This window comes from Arachis ipaensis, chromosome B3 (assembly GCF_059453495.1).
Source record: "Arachis ipaensis isolate K30076 ecotype BB chromosome B3, ASM5945349v1, whole genome shotgun sequence".
Classification (NCBI taxonomy): domain Eukaryota; kingdom Viridiplantae; phylum Streptophyta; class Magnoliopsida; order Fabales; family Fabaceae; genus Arachis; species Arachis ipaensis.
The window spans coordinates 2484090-2496346 of record NC_142438.1 but is presented as its reverse complement, the minus strand read 5'-3'; the positions used below and the strand labels follow the sequence as shown (position 1 = coordinate 2496346).

Below are 12257 nucleotides of genomic sequence, written 5' to 3'. Positions count from 1 at the left end.
GACAAAAAGCTCAAGCTGGAGTGATGAAACTTCTCCCAATTCCCTCTTCTGGGCAACTAGCTGACATCTTCACCAAGCCTTTGTCTCCTCAACCCTTCCATCTTAATCTGAATAAGCTTAGTGTTCTTGACATCTTTCATCCTCCAGCTTGCGGGGGCGTATTAAACCACTCTTCCACCTTAGCCCATGACAACAATAAAGACGTCTCACGGCCCACAAATTCAGCCCAACAGAATACACAAATTAAATTATAATTTAGTCTTTATCTTATCTTATAGTTATCTTTATCTTTATCTATATCTTATCTTTATCTAATTTTATCTTTCATAGGCCAATACTCTATATATACTTAGTTTTACCTTCATAGTTTATAATTCATTCAATCAACAATCAATAAAATTTCTTCATCTTTTTCTTTCACAATTCTTTTATTTTCCTATTCTTTCACAATTTTATTACTTACACATTGTTTGGATCGAGAGAATTTGAAGGAAAAGAAGATAGAAAGAGAAAAAATAGATGAAAAAATAAATTTTTTGTTATTTGGATGAGAAAAAAAAATTAATGTGGAACCTACTAAATTATTTTCTCTCCACAAATGAGATGAAAATGAAAAAAAATGTTATAAATATGAATAAAATTACATATTTACCTTTTATCATTAATAAATTATAATTTACATATAATATAGATAAAGATATTAATATAATTTTATATTTTATGATTTTTTTTTCTTTTCATTTTTCTTTCTATCCAAACAAAAGAAGTTTTTCTCTCTATTTTCTTTCTATCTATTTTCTCTTCATCCAAATAATATACAAATAACTCATAATTTTCTTTCTATTTTCTTTCCTCTTATTTTTTTTCCTATACCCAAACAAACCCTTAGGTAGCGTTTGTTTTCGGAGGCAGGACACGGAGACATGGACAACACTTGTTTAAAAAGTGTTTGGAAGCAGAGACATGGATAGTGGACATATTGTCTCCGAGACAGTTTTTTATACTTTTGTGTCCACTCTTTCACGAAGGACAATGATGGACACAGGATTTGAAAGAGTGGACACTGACAATTTTATAAATTTTGTTTTCCTTTTTTTCCACTATTATCCCTTTTTATTTTTTCTATTGCGTTGTTCAGAGATACTTTTTTTTTTTCCTGTTCTTTCTCTATCTCTTTCTTTTCCAGGTACTCTCTCCTTTCTGTAGAATTTTTTATTGGGGGTAGATAATTCTTTTCTTTTTATCGTTTTACTTCAATACTATTTTAACCTTATATTATATTATTTGATTTGTAATAAAAATAATAACAAAAATAATTAATCTTAAAACTTTTGAAAGATAAATATTAGCAAAAGTAAAATTGATCTTTTAAAATGTTAAAAAATAATTTATAAATTATAATTGATTTTATATAATTTAAAGAAAAATCAGTTTTTTATAAAGAAAAATCAGTTTTTAGATAAAAAAATAATTTTTTTAAATAAAAAAATATTTTTATATGCAAAAACTAATTATTTTTTCATGTAAAAATAGATTTTTTTTAAAATTAAATTTTTATTTAAAATTAATTTGGCTTATTAACTTAAACAAATTTTTTTATTAATCAAACTCAAATTTATTTTTTTGTTAATCTTAATCATATGTATTCCTACATATTAATAATAAATTTTAAAATAAAATAATTATATTTATAAAATTTATTTTAATATAAATACTAATATATTTTTTATTAAAATTTTTTGCCTCTTCAAATATTTTTTTAAGTTCTGTCTGTATTTCTACGTACTCTCATTTTTTATTAAATTAATTTGTATTAATGTAAAAAATTTAGAATCATAGGACTATTTTAGTCATTTCATATAATATTTTAATCTTTTTTATATGTATCCAAACTAGACATTACATTAGTGTCTTGTCCATCGTATCCAAACACAATACACAAAAAATATTTTTTAGTGTCTCCGTCCTATTGTCTCCGTTTCAGTGTATTGTCTCTGTTTCAGTGTATGTTCTGTCATGTCTCTACAAACAAACACAGACTTAATGACGTTCCATAATAATAAACTATATGGGATAATTATACTCACAACATACAAGTTGCTTTCATGTGTGCAAGTTGAGTGCCTCAGTGGCCAGTGCTAGCTAATGGCTAATGCCACGCTACCCCACATGTCTTTTAATTTACCGTACTAATTAACTTGAGTGGGACAACTTTATACCAGTTATCTTCATGCACCAAATCAATGTGATTAATAATCAATAATAGTTATAATAATAACTGGCTCTACAACCTGAAAGCCTAGCTACCACAACAACAGTAACAATAATAACTGAGAAGAGAGTAGTCTGTGCTTAGAATACAGAAGCTAGCTTAGTCTAGAGTGTACACACACACACACAAGAGTCAAGAATGAATTGACTTGAAAATTAAATGAAACTAGAGGGTAGTGTTTGATGTTATGGCTTTCTAAACAATTAATATTATTGTAACAAAAGACAAAAGATTTATGATACGTTCTTTTCATTTTCATTTTCATTTTCTTATTTCAATGTGATTTTAATTTGAATTTGTTCGTGGTGGGGTAGGATTTGATAAATTGAATGAATGTAAACAACATATATAATCTAGCTGTATCTTCAGAGGACCTACCATGTACTAACAACTATAACATGTATCATGTGGAAATGGAAAAAAAATGGCATATCAACATGTGAAACAACAGTTTATAAAAAAGTCACTACCTGTTTATGGTGTGCTACGTTATTCTTTAAAATAAGTGTCTAATTTCAAATGAGGCAGCCAAAGCAATACTATATGAGGTTTCATGTTGGCTTAGATATTAGTGAATAATTCTTCTCTACCAAAAGAAAATATATTAGCAATTAATTAAGCCTTCAAAAATTTCAAACAAATACTGTCCCTAACCTAAACATAAAACTTTTACGTTAGTTTATGTATATATAATATTAGTAATATTACGTATCTATTTTTTTTATAAATCAAGTCCAACCAATTTTAACAATAAAATTTGAAATAATGCTAATTATAATTAATTTTAATTATATTAGAACAACTCGGTTAGACTTACATTTGGTTCTTCAATAATGTCCAAACATAAAATATTGAGTATCATCCCAAACATAATCAACCACCTAAAATGTAGGTCGTCTTAGTTGACAAGTGCATTTTTTCATCAAAATCATATAAGGAGGGCACAACCTCACCTAACACCTATTATTTGACGAAAATCTACAATGACTCTCTCCTAAATCCTTCAACAACCCACTTTTTAAAAGCTCTACTAAGAAATTCAGATCCCAAGTTCTAAGATTGTTTGCTCAAACAAAGAAACACAAAAGTCAAATATAATTCAAAAATATATACTGTAAAATCGAATCGAACCAAAATATTAAAGGATTATCTGCACAATTTTGACAATGATCAAATATATAATCATATGGCACAATTATGTGTTCAATTACGTTTTATGAAAAAAAAAATAATAGAGAAATTGCTAAATTCTACTCTCCCTAGAGGAAGGAGAAGCAGAAGGGCTCCACGGTGTCATATCCATGGGATAACTACCCAAAACCCTCAGAAAGGAGGTGAATTCTTGAACCTCAGCCAGGGCATTCTGTGCTCTGACCTCAGCCATGGATGCCTCGAAATCAACATAAAACATGTACTCAAAGTGCTTTGCTGTCCCTTCATTCTTGTCATCGTCAACAATCCGGATCGGACGGTTACGATGCGGCCTTGACTCGATCTTAGTCAAACTGATGTTCCTAAACGCAAACGCCGAGAGCACCTTAAAGAGCACGGAGGTCCCTTTATCGTGCGCGAACACGATACTCGTCTTAAAAGGCCGGTCCGTGCGAGGAATGATTGGTTCTCGGGCCAACATCACGAACCGGGTCACGTTATTCGGGTCATCTTGGATCCCATCCGCCAGGATCTGAAGACCGTACAGCTCTGCCGCGCGTGCGCTAGCGATTGCCGCCGTGTCTCGGAGGTTGTTGGTGGCCACGAACTCCGCGGCGCCGGCGGTGTCGTCTACGGCTTCGCGAGCCACGTTGAGGCCGAGCTTGGTGAGAGTATGCTCGCACTGTGCGAGGGCCTGAGGGTGAGAGATCACGCGCGTCAGGTACTCCGATCGGACGCCAGGAAGGGCAAGGAGGCAGTGGTGAACGGGGAGCTGGACCTCGCCCACGATGTGGAGGCGATGGCGGAGGAGGAGGTCGTAGTTCCGGTGGATCGAGCCGCCGAGGGAGTTTTCGACGGGTAAAACGGCGCGATCGGCGATCCAGAGCTCAACGGCTTGGAAAGCAACCTCGAACTGATCGCAAGGTATGGCTTCTCCGTTAGGGTAGGCTTTGCCAGCGGCAGCCTCGGAGTACGCACCGGGGACTCCCTGGTATGCCACGCGCAGCTGCGAGCCGTGCATCGGTGCTGGCGATAGGTCGGAGATCGTGAGCGGCTTTGGAGGAAGCGTTTTTTCGCCGCTGACGTGGACTAGGTTCAGGTCTGTTCCGGCGGATTTGTGGCCGTTCACGGCGGCTATGTTCTCTCCTGCCGCTGTGGGGTTTGAGTCCTCGTTCTGAGAGTCGACCTTGCTGGATAGGATGGCGCATGCGCTCTGCCAGTCCGTTCGGGTCGACCCGACTCCCTGCGAGAAGCTTGCTGGTTCGAACCCGTAACCGCATTTAACCGTTATTCGGGTTGGAACTACCCGAAATGTGGGCTCACTCCCCCGGTGGAGGTAGCTGAGTGCGTTAGAATACGGCGGTGAGAGAGTGTGCATTTTTGTTCCAATTTGGTAATTAAGAAAGAGTAGGGGTGAAATGGGAAATCTAACGTAGGTGATAATCTTATGAATAAGGTAGCTCTAGCTTGGAGTTCTCTCTGGGAGAACGGAACTTCAAGCTGAGAAAAGAATGGATGCGGAGTTGAGGGTTTAAATATTGGTGCGTGACAAATTTTGAGGGTATGGTGTGTGCGTGTGAAGGTGGTTTGGTCAATCTCACACCTACCCCCCTCTTCTCTCTTTTCTATCCCTTGTTACTACTAATAGGTCCCCTTCGTTGTTAATTTTTTAAAGTATTTTATATTGACTTATAATGGGAAGTTTATATTTGCTTTCAAGCTTGGATGTTTCCTCTTTTGCTAGGAAAAAAAGGGGAAAGAAAAAGCAAAATGTTTTGGTGAAATATTCCAGGCTTTCAATCATAGTTGTGTAAAACTCTCCTAGGAATTGATAGCATAAAAACACACATGGCTCTTCTACAAATGAAGGGATTTCACGTGGCTTGTGGGTGCTTATTGATGACATGAAATCTTGGTGATTAGTGTGATGTCACCTGTATCACTTGGGTAGCGTTTAGTGAAGAGACAGAGGCAGAAAGACTGAAATTGAGAGACAGAGACTAAGAGATAGAGATTGAAATAAATTTCAATATTCTGTTTGGTGCAAAGTGAGAGACAGAAATTGAAACAAAAATAAAATTCTAATTTAATTTGTACAAAGAATAAAATTAAAATTAATTAATTGAAATGAAGGTATTTTGAGTATAAAATGTTATCAAAGTTTCAGTCTCCATTTCTAAAAATTTTAGTCCCTTATATCCCCACTTTTTGGAGGTACTGAAATACTAAAATTTTGATAACAGAGACAAAAATTTTAATATCAGTCTCTAAACTAACAAACTTGATATTAAATCTCAGTTTCTCAGTCTCTAAACCAACAAACTTGATATTAAATCTCAATCTCTGTCTCAGTATTTCAAAACAAACGCTACCTTAAAAACTGGAGCAGTATTATTATCAGTATTTGAACATTTGAAACTACACCAAAATATGAGAATAGTAAAGTGAACGCTTATGATATGAATGTGTGGTCAACATTTTCCTCTATCACATTCTTCGAACAATAAATAAGAGATAGAACAGATGATTTTAGTGACTTTTCAACCAATAAGACAGCATTCGATGCTCCATGAATGAACCTCAAATATACCAGATTCCACTAGAGACGATAACCCAACAATAATATTAACCTTGCTTCCTGTAGGAATTACAATGAAGCTGGATGAAACCGGCAAAAAAAAAAATGTGTATATATACATTCAAAATGATTTGTTATAGTCCGCTTCAAGAACAAAACAAAAAAGTTACCCAGCTGGAGATTTTGATGAATCAAAACTAGATACAATGATTAATCTAATAAATTACAACACGGATAGATCCCTCTGGAGATCTCCAATGTACACAAATTGATTTTTGTAACATGACCTATACTAATATCCATCACTAGCCCAACAGAACCATGTGAATCTTAGACTCAGTTGAGCCATTTGAAAGACTGAAAATCTCAGCCCATGAAATCATCGTTCTTCAGAGGCCAACCCACTTCACCCATCTGAAAATCCGACCAACTCTCAAGGGCAACTCGTAGTCGCTCGCAACAGCAGGTTCCCTTCTAGCAACCTCGGCCTCAGACCAAACATATACCCCACGTTCCTGCTTACTGCCAGGAACAGTGTTGTCCAGGATAAAAGCAACAAGAAACGCTATCACCATGTGTAGTGAAAACAACGTGTTCAAGACATAGTTCAGCTGCAAAATGAACCAATATCGTGTTATTTTAGGAACTTGACCCTGAATAACTGGAGCATAGTAGTTTAGAGAAAGCATTCAAGTGCAAAACGAACAGGCCCATTGCAAAACTAAAGCTATATATATATATATATATATATATATATATATATAGTAGCTTTCACCGCATCTTGAATTCACAAGTCACATGAACCCACATATTAAAATATTAAACATATACACGCACATTAACAAGATGTAATGCAGTACCAGTAAAATAAAAATAAAAAAAAAAGGAAAAAAGAAAAGATGATTATGCCGCAATTACTAATTAAATAAGAGCAGGCAGGAGAATGTCAATGATGCGGAATATACAGTCAAAACCAAATAACAGAAAACTGCAAATAACTATTCCCTATTGAAAATTATTTTAGTTTACTTCCATTCACCAAATAATTCAGATATTTAGGCAGTGAAACAATTTTATCTACTGCAGTAACCCCAACAGATGAAATAGACAATGACACTTCTGAATATCTTTTTCACAAAATTTGACACCAAGAATGCAAGCATAAGGTTCGTTAAAACATGAGAAAGACATACCCCTCCATTCTTGCTCTGTATAGGTCCATGAGAAGCCACAACATAAGGCTGGAAATAATTCGGCACTGACATGTTGGAGTTTGGAGAGAGACCATATTGTTGAAAGTAGGCAGGTATGGAAAGAGAGAAAAACAATGATAACCCAACAATGATGATATTCCGAGAGCTTCCAGCCTCACTATACCGTAGGTTTGACAAGCCCAATGCGGTAAGCATTGCCCACATAAAGCAGAGTAGACCAGCAACAATGACATCAGGAATTGAAGCAATGAAACCTCCAACCTTACCTGTTGTATAGCATAAGCATAGGTAAACACAGATTGCATGAAAAGAAGTTCTACAAGTGACAGAACAAAAAAAATATATTATATATTTATATGCACATCATTTCAAACATGATACATTGAATATTTCAAACTAAAACAAACTGCTTTCCTGAGTAAAATATATATAGTTACAGTCTTGAAGATTAGCTTCTCAAAGAACATTATTCTGAAAAGGCTATTTATGTGCAGAACCAATAGCCTCTGAGATGGCTTAATGCACATTTCGTGAAGGTTAGATCCAAGAACAAAATGATAAAAGACTTACCCACAAGAGACAACACTATTAAAAAGCAAGCGCCCAGTTGAACTGCCCTGCGGCTTCCCATTTTAGTCACAGCAATTGTGTGGACATTTTCAGTTATAGTTGTCGACCCAGTTCCAGTTCCCCAGAGACCAGCCAAGACACTTGTAAGACCTTCCAAACCAATTCCTCGACTTAGAACTCCAGGAGTTGGAGGTCTGGATGCCACCAGTAAAGAAGATGCATGGTATGATCCAACCTACAAAGTTTAAAGCAAATGAATATCAACACCACAGTATAATGATTTATTAATCCTGTATACAGGGAAAAGGGGGAAAAAAAAAGTAAAAGAACAGTAAAATTTTGATATACTGTATTGTTAATCTGATACATCAGTACCACCTTATTATTTGACTGATCATATTGTGAATATTTGCAATCAAAAGAATTCTAACACTTCATACCATGAAAGCACTACATTACTCTTCAGTATAGTTTAAACAAATGAGAACGAAATAAGGAATTAATAAATAGAGACTGACTGAAAAAATGCCTTACAAATTGACAACCACTGTTTTCTAGTTTCAATCTGATAAATTATAAGCCTACCACCAGGCTCTTTTGGTCTTTCTATTTTTTCCCTTCCCATTTACATTCATTGTTGTAAAAGCTTGCAGCTAAAATGAAATGACACATAAGTGAATAGCAATTGCAACTTTCATCAGCTGCTAGTACACTGCGGTAATAGAACCTAGTGGATGGTTAGTTTTTCTAACTTAACACAAGCAAGTTAAATTATTGACATGTTCAAAGTTAAGATAGGACAGTATCATTTGATTTATATAGACAACCCCAATAAAAGGTTAAAGGCATTGTAATCATTGTTAATCTAAATCAAGATAACAAAATACAGACCAGGAACCAGAGCTAAAAAGAGACAAGAAACTAACCGAATCCACAGATGAGATTACAGAAACCACACACATCACAAGAGCCATTTTCCAGTGGAAGACAGGTGTACCCCATTGTAGTGGATAAGGAAATCTAAACCATGGAGAGGATCTCAGTGCATGAGAAGTATCAACCCGGCAATGTTTCATCCTTGAAAAATTCTTTCTGCAGTGCTGTGAAACCATATTTGATGCAGGTATATTTATATCGCACCCTTTGTAGTTGTACAACCCTGCCTCAGTCAACATGAAAGCGAATGCCCATGTAATTGCCAGACCCAAAGGAACCTGGCATTTAAAGGGAGAAATAGCAAACAGGCATCATGTTTAGAATAAGTCAGTTGCAGTCGCACAAACTTTTGTTTCAACTACTGAAGAGTAACAGAAAGATATTTTAACATTGAGCTTACCGCGTATATTAGAAATATGCGATGTCCGAGAATAGATATTTTACGAAGGTACTGCAGAGAACAAGAAATAATATATTACATATGTTAGCAAAATGCTCAAGCAATACCATGAACATACACACAGGGATTCTGAAGTAATAATAAAATAATGATATAAACATTCAAGATGAACTCAACAACTTACAAGAGAAAAAACAACCACCACCAATATCTGTACTGCACCAATCTCAAGACATGTACCAACTATTGGGAAACCATAACTGAAAAATGAAAGTCCAACAGCAGCAATAGTGGGGGATACAACTACAGGATTGATCAATCTGAAAGGAGATCATAAAATGAAGTTCATTATCAGCTACACAGAACAGAAAATCTAAGACATAAAACGATTAGGAAGAGTGATTGAAGTTCTTAGGAAAGTAACAGGTCATAGCTCCATATTTTTTATTTAAAAATATAAAAATTAGGAAGAGTGATGCATGTAGACGGGAAGGAACCAAGTGGAAAAATTAATCAAATAAGCTAAATTAATCACAGCTTGTTGATTTTGGATTAGAATATATTGTTAAGCTAAGAAATCAATTATAAACCTTAATTAATGACAACCAACCTAAGAAATAACTTATCCACCTTTATGACAACCAGAGATATTGAACCAACCCAACATTTTTTGGGGAAGGCGACAAATAATTTTAGGTCTGCAACTGCAACATAAATCCCAATTCAAATATCCCCCGCGAGAATACTATCAACTATATATATGACATCACTAAATCTAAATGTTTTTGCTTATTCTTACAGCATTCTTCTTCACAGATTATCCTCTATAATTGCTTCTAGTCAAATTTCATAAATCTATAGGCTTTAGAACTAAGAACTAAATAGCACACAGCCCTAATCCACAACAATGCATACTGCTTGGTCAGACGATGAAGCATGTACTCATAAAAAGACAAACAGACCCCCCCCTTCCCCAAACACACACACACACATGCAAAAGAATACACAAACACATGCATACCTTACTAAAAGCGACATAAGCCCTGTATATCCCAGTAGAGCTTGAAAAGCTGATCCAATTATTATAGCCCCCTGAAGCTCCTTCATTATGTGTTTGAACTTCTGCAAACCGAGATAGAAATAGAAGCCTTATCAGCTGCCATTTTTAACTTGTTTCAACTATTCCATCAGAAAATCTTTAAGACAACTCAAATTCCTCAATAACTATATATAACTATAAAGTAGAAACTACTCAATTTCATTGGATGAACAATTGTACAAAACAAAACAGACACAATTATCTTAAAACATAAAGAAATGGACAAAGGATACATACATTTCCATTTAATCCTTGAAACTCTGGCGAGTTGATGATAGCAAGAGCCGGAGCCAAGTATACAAAAGAAGGGCCCTGTATCAATGGCAATCTGGACCCAAAAGTAATATGCAGGAGTGTAGTGACACCAGAAACGAAGAGCACAGTCGATACCACCATAGCAGTTTCCTCCTATAACCACTAACACATCAGAATAACAGTACCCCATATAACAACTTCGCCGCAAAACAAATAGACTTCAACATTTTTTCTTTTTTAGAAAAAAACATAAACAAATAAGTAAAGAATTCAACTAAGTCTAAAGTTGAAAGCTGAAATCAAATCACACTCACATGACTGCCACCCATTGCAGGAACTATTACAAGTGGAATCAGAATCAACGAACCCAATATCGAAACGTAATGCTGAATACCGTACACACCAATTGGAACTACACACAGAAGAACAATTAACATCATCGTCAAAATATATCAAATTATCAACCCTAAAAAAAACTAATAATTCCACAGAGTAAACAAAACAAGAATTTACCAAGACCAGGTGAATCTCTGAGTTCGTACTTCATGTGAGAGTGCCGAGGCACAAACCCGTCGTCTTCAACATCCACTACTTCTTCATGCCTCGACGCTCTCCTAGCATGCTGTGGCTGGTCCACCGGCGCAGCAGCCGCCGTCGCCGGTGGCGGAGCTTGGCCGTTGGTGCTTGGCACTGACCCCTTGGTTCCGCCGTCGGAATCTCTCCGCTTCTTCGCAGTCTGATCCTTCGGCGGAACCGGAACAGGAGCCGCTGGAGGTACCTTATCGGTGGCCGGCGCTATACCGTTTGCCGGAGCCCGAGGCCGGCCCGCTTCTAGATCCGCGATAGCGGGTGCGGGGTGTGAGGGCCTGGGAGGGAGCGCGAGCTGGGCGGAGTCGGTGGCATTGGTCTCGCCGGAGAATTTAGGCCTGAATCCCGTCTTCTTGGCCCACGAAGAGGGGGGCAATGGCTTGGCGTCCGGCGAGGGAGGACGGTTGCGGTGGTTGGGATCCGAATTGGACATGTTGGGAAGCAGAAGAAGGTCAGTGAAGCATAGCTTGAAAAAGCTTGCAGATCTGGCAGCGGAGGTGCAATGCAGAGCAAGAAGAAGAACAAGAAGTGGTTTTCTTGTTGTTTTAGGGTTTTTTGTTTTCCGCGCCAATGAAAGTTATGGCGATGAAATGAAATGCAAGTTGAGTATGTTTGAGCTGCCAAGTGAAGTGAAGTGAGTGTGTGTGGTGAGATTTTTTTTAGTTGGAGCTGAAAAGCGCGTTATGATTAAGTGTTTTAATTTTGTTTCGTGTTTGGTAGTCTTGTATCTCACGGGGGAAACGGTGGAACCACAAAAGTATAAGCTGGAATTCAACAAATTCATTTAAATTCCTGCTGCCCTCAGCTCCCGGAGTGACTTTGGGGAAGATTATTATATTAATTAACTACTTAATAAACTAACTCAAAATACATAAATTTCTCAACATTTAGGGTCAAACACTAATTTACCCGAATTCAATTTCATTAGTTAATTTCTTTATATTATATGTTAAAAATAGATCAATTGAAATTGAAGAAATATGCAAAAGTACAGAAAAAGGTTTTGATAGTCAGCTACATGTTTAGGTTCTACTACCTTTTCTCAAGAATAAGCTAAAATGGAGTTTTCAGCAACTCATTTAAATGTAATCAATATAGCTTGACTTGGAAAAAAGTTAGTATTTTATTGTATTTTTCAAGCAATAAACATTGAGATCTACATGCCAATGAATTATAACTCAAATGGTATAGTC

At 36.2% G+C, this 12257-nt stretch overlaps 2 protein-coding genes across 2 annotated transcripts; both read right to left on the bottom strand.

The window, feature by feature from the left end:
- Positions 1-3430: 3430 nt before the first annotated feature.
- On the bottom strand, positions 3431-5202 carry LOC107629304 (arogenate dehydratase 3). The gene has a single exon (XM_016332062.3). It carries the CDS (start codon positions 4800-4802, stop codon positions 3516-3518), a length of 1287 nt encoding a protein of 428 aa, XP_016187548.2. The 5' UTR covers positions 4803-5202; the 3' UTR covers positions 3431-3515.
- An 826-nt stretch (positions 5203-6028) lies between these two features.
- Positions 6029-12112, bottom strand: NAT12 (nucleobase-ascorbate transporter 12). The gene is made up of 10 exons (XM_016332063.3): positions 10990-12112; positions 10791-10888; positions 10459-10629; positions 10144-10244; positions 9307-9442; positions 9123-9173; positions 8713-9000; positions 7787-8021; positions 7196-7482; positions 6029-6613 (listed from the first exon to the last, which is right to left on the bottom strand). The coding sequence occupies exons 1-10, from the start codon at positions 11495-11497 to the stop codon at positions 6392-6394; spliced, it is 2097 nt and encodes a 698-aa protein (XP_016187549.1). The 5' UTR covers positions 11498-12112; the 3' UTR covers positions 6029-6391.
- Positions 12113-12257: the final 145 nt, after the last annotated feature.

What these genes read in the sequence shown, in the direction of transcription:
- NAT12 (XM_016332063.3), bottom strand. Translation starts at nt 11,497, where the DNA reads ATGTCCAATTCGGATCCCAACCACCGCAACCGTCCTCCCTCGCCGGAC. An exon ending in TTCAAGGATTAAATGGAAAT is followed by an intron (nt 10,245 to 10,458) that starts GTATGTATCCTT and finishes CTCGGTTTGCAG; the next exon opens with AAGTTCAAACACATAATGAA. An exon ending in CTTATGTCGCTTTTAGTAAG is followed by an intron (nt 9,443 to 10,143) that starts GTATGCATGTGT and finishes ATCTCCTTTCAG; the next exon opens with ATTGATCAATCCTGTAGTTG.
- LOC107629304 (XM_016332062.3), bottom strand. Translation starts at nt 4,802, where the DNA reads ATGCACACTCTCTCACCGCCGTATTCTAACGCACTCAGCTACCTCCAC.